Raw genomic sequence first — 10821 nt, forward strand, 5'->3', positions numbered from 1 at the left:
TATCACATGGACGACATCCATACAAAGAAATATCACATGGATGACATACATACAAAGAAATATCACATGGACGACATCCATACAAAGAAATATCACATGGACAACATACATACAAAGAAATATCAAACTAGACTATCAGACAAAGCTAGAGATGAAGCCATGCTCACGCCTTCCAGAGAAACAGATAAAATAATGAGCTATAATAGTACATTTTCATAACGCAATGAGAATTTGTGCTTTTTATAGCTTGTAAAGGACTGCAGCATGTCAAAAGACATGACAATCTACATAAACATACTTCAGAATTTACAAAACTAGTGTCATGTGACATAAAAACTGCAGGGGAAAGGCACAGAAGAAAAAGACATAAAAATATGCTTTATACAATGTCTCATGCTATTATCATAACAAAACATGTCCCCAAACAAGATAAAGTTGGATGCCTGGAGACACAGATGACTAGAAGGTGTTGTCGCAGCTGAGTGCACAGTGGATTCTTGCATCACTTTATTTATCCTGGCCCCTGCTTAGTGTGCAAAACCTGAGTGCCACCCATGGACTGTATATCACACCACATCCTAACGCTGGCTCTCTGTGCACTGCATTAGTGTCCACTAAACCATGACACATTGCCCCCTCCACTTACTTTCCCATTGCTGATAATCCCAGGCTCGCCAGGTCGCAATTTAAGAACATCTTGACAGAATAACTGGTGAGTTCGGAAAATATTTACTCCAATGGTATTATATTTTTTCTCAAAAGCATTCTTATCCATCTCCTGAGGTTAAAATGAATCAAAAGATGAAGTGATAGAATACGATTCATTTATGTAATTAAGTTCTACTTTATTAATATTAATAAAATTATGCAAATTATGTTTATAATATTATTTTCTTCTGAAGGAATATTTTAAAGAAATGATATTCTTTTGCCAAATCATTCACAAAGTCTTTAAATCTTTTTCCACAGATATATGGTTATAAATTATTCATTATTTGACCATGTAAGAAGAATTTGTAGATTATTAGATGTTTGTAAACATCAGTTTAAATAAAATTTAATATTAAGGAAATGAAATGTTCATTAAATTCTGAACTCAGAATCTCACATTAGATGTTCTTGAAAAATGCTGTTTAAGATAAAACACACCATCTCCCCTCAGTGCACCAATTACAAAAGGGCAACACAGTAACTGTATTTAAACAATGGCCCTTGGCCAGAGTCAACAACTATAAGGATATTCTAGAAAATCAGGAAGAGCTTTTATTCAACTTCACACTGAGGTACACTTCTCGCTCTCAGTACTTTCAAAACTTTATGAAACACACACTTTGCCTTGGTGTCTGAGTTATATCTGAGTACCACCAGGAGGCTTTGGGGTTTGAAGGTTTAGGCAAGCTGCCGTGCACGCTTATGAGGATAGAAATTATCTACTGCATGTTCCGTAACTATGGCCACACATGGATATTCAGCACTTAAAATACGGTCAGCATGATTGAGAAACAAATTTGAATGTTAAGTATACAATAGCTACAAGGAGCCAGTGGCTGAAATCTTGTTGACAGGAGCTCCAGGCACTCTCAGCTCACTGACACCAATTCCCCCATCGTACAACCACATGTTATTCCCAACTTCTTATACTTATTAACATATTTCCATAACATGGTACTCTAAGTATATAAATCATATTTTTGAAATACAAAGCAGACATACACATGTGCACACAGATGATACATGTAATTGTTTTACTGACCACAGCAAGGAATGTTTGAATTTTATCTCCAGAATAAATCGCTTCAGCAGTTTCTTCTTCTGCCAGTCTCCTGAGAAAGCTTCTCAAGTGCTTGTTTTCATGTGTAAGGAAAGCTGCCAAAATTCCTCGAGAAACGACTGTGCTCTCTTCATTTATCTTTGATGTGGGATTATAAACAATCCCTAATCGACTATGAAAACTTGTTTCCTGAAAACCACATTGACAGGTTAGACCAGTCCTGGATCCCCCCTTTCCAGCTGAGCATTCTCTTCGTTATCATCGTTATCATCGAGGTCCCTGACTTACCGAGCCTCAGTGCTGGGAGGCTCTCTGCGATGACTGCACTGAGGAACGCGCTTTCAGCACGGTAGCAGGAGAAACAACCATTAGTAACTCTGTCAGCTCCCTTTCGAGTACAAAGACTTTTTGGTAATAAAATACTTAATCACACTGGAAGTGTATTAAATGCATAAAATATATAAAACAAAAGTATAGAATTCAAGTGAATTAAACTACCATAAATAACTATATGGGACAAGAACTAGAGCATTGCCAGGGACCCAGACAGCCTCATCCTCAGCCAGCATGCACTCTCTCCTAACATCACCCCTCCTGTCAGAGGCAGTCTCTTCATGTCCTACTAGCTGTACTTCTAGCACTGAACGTTGAAGTACTTCACGGTTCATGTAAGTGAGTTAACATAGCATGTGATGTTCTTGCTCTTTATCAGTCAACATAACGGGAGCCTCATGAATATGGCTGCTGTGTGGTTATTTTTGGTAGTATACAAAATTCCATGAGATAAATACTTTCTTTATCTAGTTGCTGCTGGATAGTTGAGCCTCTACAGTTTGGGATGCCACACCAGGATAAACAGACATTTATTTATTTTTTTTTTTAATTTTTTCTTGATCTTCAATTTTAAATACAAATTAGTTGTCACTCCCAGGAGCAGCAGCTCAGTGTTTTATCACATTAGAGACCATGGCCCCTTTGCACTGTCACCTAAGGCTAAATCATCTGTGCAGTGCCGAGGACTCTGCACCAAGGTTTTACTTTCTTTCCGTCCTCGTTAATGACACTAAGCCTCCTTCTCTATGTTACTTGCCTTTCCCCTAAACTCTTTGCCCTACTTTTAGCCTTCAAATTAATTAGATTCCCTCCCTCCCTCCCTCCTTCCCTCCCTCCCCCCCCCTCCCCCCCCCTCCTCCTTTTTTACTAGGATTTGTTGTTCTGATGTTATGAAGGTATCTGTCACAGGAGCTTACTGTTTTACTCTTTACCCATCATCTGGAGTTGGTTTTTTATGTGGCACCAAATGTAGAGGGATTTTAAGAACCATTCTTACTGTCTCACAGGCTGACTTTATCCCACGGCTAACAAGATAGGCATGGCTCTCATTCTAGGGTCTTTATTTCCTATTGACTTGCTCTTTCCTACTCTTGAATTTAAAAAGAAAATGCTTTCAATTACGTAGGCGTTACAGAAGGTCTTGAAAGTGATGAATTAGTTATTCCCCACTTCTTTGTTTTATGAGTATTTAGCAATTCTTAGTCCTTGGAATCTTTGCCTATGTTTGCAACTTAGTGTGACAATTTTGAACAGATGCAGATGTTCCTACTGGAGCTGTAATAAGGCTTTCCACCGTAATGGGAGAGACAATGTCTTTACTATCGGTATGTTTATGTTTAGTATTGGCACATTTCACTCATGATAATGGTACACACTTGTACTCACACAGGACTCCCACAAGTTCTCTAAAGCTTTACATTAAACTTTACATTAAACTCTGTGATGTTGGTTTCTAGTACTTGATAGTTTTGATGCCAGAATAAGCATGGTATATTCACTAAAATTTAATTTCTTATTTGTTGTAATTTTCATGATTATAAACAGACCTAATAATAAACTATTTAAACAGAAAAATTAATTCTAATAACTTATATGTTCACAATATGCAAAGTATGCCCATATAAATATTTGTTTTCAATGTTTACACTTGGAGCATTTTTGCATTCATGCTCATGAGTAAGGATTGATATAATCCTCTTACACAGCATTCGTTAGTCATAGGATTTCAAGTAACTTCATTTCTAACTACTTAAATAATCAAAAAGAAATTTAAAGATCAGGAAAAACTATAGATGTATGATAATGTTATTAAACAAAGATTATCGTTTTTTCATTTTTTCTGTGTCCAATATATTCTTTTACAATTCTAAATATTTCCATTACTCAAAATTAGTGCTCTTAAGAAAAGTGGTTTTGCTCTATTCTACATTTATTTTAATGTGTGTGGGCATGCCCCATGGCATACATGTGAGGGTCATAGGACACCCTGCAGGAGTTGGGGTTTTGCTTCTATCATGCAGGTCCTGTGGCTGGAACTTGGGTCCTCAGATTTGGCAACATGTGCCCTTACTCACCACATCATCTGGCCTGACTTGTTTATCTTTAAGAGTTTAAATTAACTACTATAAAGATACTTGACTGTTTTAAGCAACACACACACACACCGCGCACACACACATATATGCACACACATGCACACACACATGCATACATGCACACACATGCACACGCACACTCACACAGGCACATACACATGCACACACACGCACACACATGCATGCACACCCACACACATGTGCACACACACAGGCACATACACATGGACACATGCACACATATCCACGCATACATGCATGCACACATGCACACACACGCACACACATGCACACACGCACACATACTCACACACACATGCACACACATGCATGCACACACACATGCGCACACATACATACTCGCACACACACATGTGCATACACATGCACACACACATATGCACACAAACACACACACACACACATTAGGTTTATGTGGCAATGGACTGAAGCACTTGGTTCATTTGTCAATAGGCACGTAAGTGAGCCATCTAAGCGGGCTGGCATTTATTCCCTGTCAGACGGTGCAGCTGAAGACACAGCTGAGTCACCTCCTCACGAGCGGCTTAGTCCTTATCTGAGATGCTCTTCCCACACTGAACTTCACAAACGGGAGAGGAAAATCACTGTCATCGTGGTTTCAGGAACTTGTGGGATAGTAATGAACTTACAACTAGCTAACATAAAAATGTCATAAAACATGCTGATGTATTTCTTAATTTTTAAAATATACACATACATACTCACTTAGAAATACATTCATTTAAAAAATATCCCGAAACACAGAATCCACTGCTAAGAATTGATTTATAATGACTTCTAACATAACAGTGAAGGTTGGTGCAGTTTATAGATGAAGTTCTCTTGACCAGCATGGTGAGCTGACAAACTGTGTGACAAAGCTGCCACCACGGCTGCTGTTAGTGCAGTGCAGTCTCAGCTCACTGGAGACAGCAGCTTTTCTCCTGGGTAGTTACCTGGTTTAAATGGAGTGCAGATTCCTGACGTAGTCTCCTCAGTCTATGTACTGACCGACTGAACACTGACCCTTGACTCAGAATTTCATACTCACCATGTGCTCCAATGCATTAAAAAGCAGTTTTCTCCCAGACGGCACATCAAAATCAGCAATAATCCACAGAGTGACTGGAGATATTACAGCATCTGAAAATTTCAAATAGTCAAGTAAAATTATTTTTTTTCTAAAATCAAACTAAAAGAAAAAGAAAATTTCCAGTTAAAAACCCCACAAAATAAGTACCCTAAAGATATTTAAAAAAAAAAAATTGGCCGGGCATGGTGGTGCACGCCTTTAATCCCAGCACTCAGGAGGCAGAGGCAGGCAGATTTCTGAGTTCGAGGCCAGCCTGGTCTACAGAGTGAGTTCCAGGACAGCCAGGGCTACACAGAGAAACCCTGTCTCAAAAAACCCCCCCAAAAAACAAAACCAAAACTCTGTTTTATATGCACCTTCTCTGTCTCTCTGTTACTGTTTGAGAATATTAAATACATTTCATAGAAATGCAGACACATATACACATACAAAAACTCAGCAAAAAAGCAGCAGCAGCAGGAGAGGAAGAGGAGGAGGAAGAAGAGGAGGGGGGGGAGGAGGAGGAGGAGGAAAAGGAGGAGGATCCGGGACAGTCGTGAGATATTTTCACTAGGAAAGAAAACTGCCCTATGTCTTTCACAGACCCAGTGTTGTAAACTGCCTTCCATATATGTTTTTCCTGGGGTGGGGGACCCCATGATATTTATTGTTTACCATGTATCTCTAGTGAATAAAAATAACAGTGATAATAATTTCTGTTTATCATCATTTAATCTCTACTAAGGTTTACTACCAATAGTAATTAACCCTATTTATAGAAAATGGAAAACCGAAGTCCAAAGAAGGAAAGCATTTTTAATGTGTGTATGTGGGCACACATCTGTATGTGGGTACATGGACACACGTGTATAACAGCCAGGGGACAACCTCGTGTGTTTCTCAGGTGCAGGCTGTCTCTTTTTTGAGGCACAAACTCTCATTCTGGCATAGAACTCACCAATTAGACGAGGCTAGTTAGCCAGGGAGCCTAAGGGTCTACCTGTCCCCCTTCCACAAGATGAGACACAGCAGTGTCTCTGGGGACACACCTAAGACCCTGTGCTTGCTTTTCCAACATGATGGGTTGAGTTCTCCCTAATCTCCATTTTCAATTCTGACGTCACAGTTCAATGATTACAATTCCATCCAGCACCAGTACACAGCATACAAAATACTCCTTCTTGGGCTGCCACACAGAAAAACTGCTCCTTCAGACCAGGTGACTGACTCAAAATAATTATCACAAAAAGCAAACAAACAAACAAAAAAAACCCTGAGGTAATGAAAATTGAGTATATTTGAAACTACAGTTATTACTGTTGTAGCAATATTTATAATATATAATTTTTACAGTAGCTTTAGAAATGAGAAAAACAATGTAATAAAAGGATGGCACTGATTTTACTAACAGCATCGAGACCCTTCCTCTACGCACCCTGGACGCTTTCGGGTGCTTAATCTTTAGTACCCGCCAGAAGCCGATGTTAGCAGCAAGGCTGGAACATTCTCTAAAGGAGGAAGTGAGGAAACTGATTCTGCCCATTGTAACTACCACAGCTCGGGAATGGAAAAGGATTTCAAGTGTTAAATCCTCAAAACTGTATGTTTCTTCTTCATGATAAATATAGACATAAGATTTTTCAGTTAATATTCCTTTAAGTTGGGAGATATTTCATCCAATTGCATGCTTTAGGATAAACTGGTATAATAGCCAGAGTCATTCTGAGATATAACCTAGCCCGATCTTTGACTCTTTTGCCTTTACATGACACACTTGAGGTCATGGCCTGCCACCACTGGGAGGAAACACACTATATTACATGTTGGATTTCTTATAGAAACAACACCTTTGAACATAAAATTTTGAAATCTATTAGAAAGTAATGCAGAAATAGCCAGGTGAAATTTGGATTCAATCTACAGAACTTTTAAAAAGTATACATCTCCAGTCTGGCTCTAACCTGACTGGGATAGGTGAGCCCCCTCCACCTAGGGAACCCCAGCAAGCCAAGCAACCCTGGGCTCTACCCCACGTGGGTGGGTGGGTGGACTTCTGGTCTGTGCCTACAATAGCAGAGATGATGGCACACTGTCTTACAGCTCTGCCTGCATCCCCAGAGGACATCTCAAACAGGAAACACACAGGAAGCCTACTGGAACCTGAAAGACACAGCTCCACCTGCCTTCCTGGAGGCCTGCTCCAATGCCAGAGACAATGAGATGTCGAAAGGCTAGGGCAAGAACATAATCAACAGAGCCAACACAATATGGCACCATCAGAACCCAGCTCTCCAACTACAGCAAGCCCTGGATATTCTAACACACCCGAAGAGTAAGATATGACCTTAAATCCCATCTAGTGAAGATGATAGAGGCATTTAAAGAGGATAAAAATTATTACTCCCTAAAGAACTACATTAAATGCAGGTGAATAGGTAGGAGCCCTGAAAGATAAATACAGGAAAATACAACCAAACAGGCAAAGGAAATTAATAAAATGGTCCAAGATCTAAAAATGGAAATAGAAGCAATAAAGAAAAGATAAATAGAGGTAACCTTGGAGATGGAAAAGCTAGGAAAGGGAACAGGAACTCAGATGCTAGCATCACCAACAGAATACAAGAGAGAATCTCAGGCATAGAAGATTCTATAAAAGAAATGATCAAAGAAAGTGCCTAAAGAGTCCCCAAATCAAACATCTAGGAGATATGGGACACTATGAAAAGACTAAACCTAAGAATAAAAGGAACAGAAGAGGGTGAAGATTCCCTGTTCAAAGAGCCAGAAAATATCTTCAACAAAATCATAGATGAAAACTTCCCTAATCTATAGAAAGAGAAGGTCATAAATATACAAGAAGCCTACAGAAGACCAAATAGATTGGATAAGAGGAAAATCCTCCTGTCACATAGTAATCAAAGCACTAAACATACAGAACAAAGAAAGAATATTAAAAGCTGCAAGGGGAAAGGGCCAAGTAACATATAAAGGCAGACCTATCAGAATTATAGCTGACTTCTCAACAGAGACCCTAAAGCCAGAAGATCCTGGACAGATGGCTTATAGACCCCAAGATACCACAGATGTCAGCCCAGACTACTATGCTCTCAATCCCCACAGATGGAGAAACCAAGATATTCCAAGACAATCAAATTCAAACAGTATCTTTCTACTAATCCATCCCTACAGAAGATACTGGAAAGAAACCTCAAACACAAGATACACCCAAGAAAACACAAGAAACGAATCATCTCACAGCAAAATCAAAAGAAGAGAATCATACAAACACAGTAACACCTTCAATATCAAAATAACAGGAACTAACAATCATTGGCCTTTAATATCTTTCAAGTCAGTAGACTCAATTCACCACTAAAATGACACAGGATAACAGACTGGATATGTAAACAGGATCCATCATTCTGCTGCATACAAGAATCACACCTCAGCAACAAAGACAGACACTACCTCAGAGTAAAGGGCTAGAAAAAGGTTTTCCAAGCAAACAGACCCAAGAAACACGCTGGAGTCACCATTCTAATATCTAATAAATGGACTTTTAACCAAAAGTTATCAAAAATGCATTAACAAATGTTTAAAAAAGGACAAAAGGCCACAAATGAACTGCTGCATATCCATGGAGGTTAAGAGGAACAACGTTGCCCACCTGTAACAACTGTTAAATTGCAGTGAATTGTAAACTGCCAAATTGAAATCCAAGTCCCTGGTCAAAAATAGAATTATAGTAGCACTTGTTACACAAGCACCTTACTAAAGTTATGCTTTTATTGCTTTCGACATAAATAACAGAAATGCATGCTCATTACCTTCTTGAGTTACGTAATGCATGTGCTGTGCTATGACAGCACTCTTATCTTGTGAATCCAAGAAAGAGAAAGTAGAGAAATCTTCAATATCAGCAGTTACTGAAACAACAAATGTTTCATAATGAATTACTACAATATTCACAATAAGCACGGTAGTGCAGTATAAGAATAGTTATTTACCTGATGAAGACAACAAGTTCAGGTACTGTGGTTCAGTCTGCAAAATCAAAGAATTTAACCGGGATACAACATTGCTCTTATCCATCAGGAAATCAATTGCACTGGTTTCATCCGTTATTGTGCCCTAAAATTACAATTGTAATTAACCTGTTATTTCACGTACCTATATATCTGATAAATTTAATATATCAGTAAAAAAATTGATACAACTTATGCCATTAAAAATTTCAATATACTCATATTATTTGTGTCATTTTCTTATAAATGCACACGTACCATAAAAACATCTCTTTGTAGATCCACAAATGTGCCCATCATTTTCTCCACAACAGCCTCTTTCAGTTCTTCAGTGTTCATCTCTTTGAGGTCAAAGGGCTCACCGTTATAAAGAGCTTGAGGCAAAGGACCTAGGCCAGTCATCTTATAAAAGCTTGCTCCTTCCTATATATTAAAGATACCAGTGTCAAACAAAATATGGGTATTTGAAAATGAAACATAAGATAAGAAGAAACAGTGCCACCTTTTTAAGTCACAGGAAAAGTTGTCCATTTTGTTAATTATACCTGCGCAGGCAAATGAAATCTGTTTATCTACAAATAGCAAGAATCAGACCATGTCTTCCGTCAGGGTCACTTTATGAATATTTTAGTCTTTGTCAACTCTTTGTGCTCTAACGAGCTCTGTTGTTAGTGGTAGGAGAGTCAGAGACAATTCATAAAGTCATTTTTTGGTTGCCCCCAAAGTTATTTACAAAAGCAAGCAGTGTTGGTCCTGCTGATGCTTGATGTTCAATACGACTTAAACCTAAGACACTTATCTAACTACAAACTATACTATTCATTTATTCAATAAACACCTCTTGACTCAATCCACACTGAAAATGGAATATGAATGTTGTTCTTCAAGAAGTCCACTAACTCCTTACAAATGAAAGCAATGCTCCAGGTGGGTCCATAAAAGGCTCATTTAAGAAGTTTGAGCAAGAAGAGCAAGGGTTAAGTCAAGGCTCCTGTCAGACAGAGGCACTGAAAGCCTTAAAAGATGAAGTAAAGTTTTCCAGGGAGACAAAGTAGAGAATGACAGTCCACATGAAGGAAGGGAGAGCAGGGCAAGAGCTGCAAGGGAAGGGAGAACATGGCGGCTCAGGTGATGATGGCAACAAATACAGGTGACATGCGACAATCAGATGGCAATCAGATGGCCATCAGAGAGACTCAGTCAGAAGGCAGACCACAGGGGGCTGGCTGCAGGGAGTGGGCTCTACCTTGTGAAGAAGTCATGCAGTGACATTTGATACTAAGTGTTAGGGTTATTATTACAACCAACATTCTCACAAGTAGCCTAGGAAATTACTTGCAAATTAAGTGCTCCTTTTCTGATATAGGATTATAAATATTTAAATTTGGAATATGTGCAGACTCTTTCATTATTCTTTTCATTTACTTATTTATTCATTTATTTATTTATTTTGTTTTTCGAGACAGGGTTTCTCTGTGTAGCCTTGGCTGTCCTGGAACTCAC

At 38.8% G+C, this 10821-nt stretch overlaps 1 protein-coding gene across 2 annotated transcripts in view; it reads right to left on the bottom strand.

Annotated features, from left to right (window-relative positions):
* Uggt2 (UDP-glucose glycoprotein glucosyltransferase 2) overlaps window positions 1-10821 on the bottom strand; it is a 116572-nt gene that overhangs the window by 54070 nt on the left and 51681 nt on the right. The window contains exons 17-22 of one of the 2 annotated variants that reach the window (XM_021181642.2): window positions 9577-9741; window positions 9301-9424; window positions 9121-9219; window positions 5273-5364; window positions 1754-1960; window positions 647-778 (exon numbers count right to left, since the gene is read on the bottom strand). In XM_021181642.2, coding sequence (XP_021037301.1) covers window positions 647-778; window positions 1754-1960; window positions 5273-5364; window positions 9121-9219; window positions 9301-9424; window positions 9577-9741 — 819 coding nt within the window. The remainder of the gene's footprint in view (window positions 1-646; window positions 779-1753; window positions 1961-5272; window positions 5365-9120; window positions 9220-9300; window positions 9425-9576; window positions 9742-10821) is intronic. The other variant, XM_029469193.1, reaches the window with a different exon arrangement.

Source organism: Mus caroli, chromosome 14 (genome assembly GCF_900094665.2).
Source record: "Mus caroli chromosome 14, CAROLI_EIJ_v1.1, whole genome shotgun sequence".
Taxonomy (NCBI): Eukaryota; Metazoa; Chordata; class Mammalia; order Rodentia; family Muridae; genus Mus; species Mus caroli.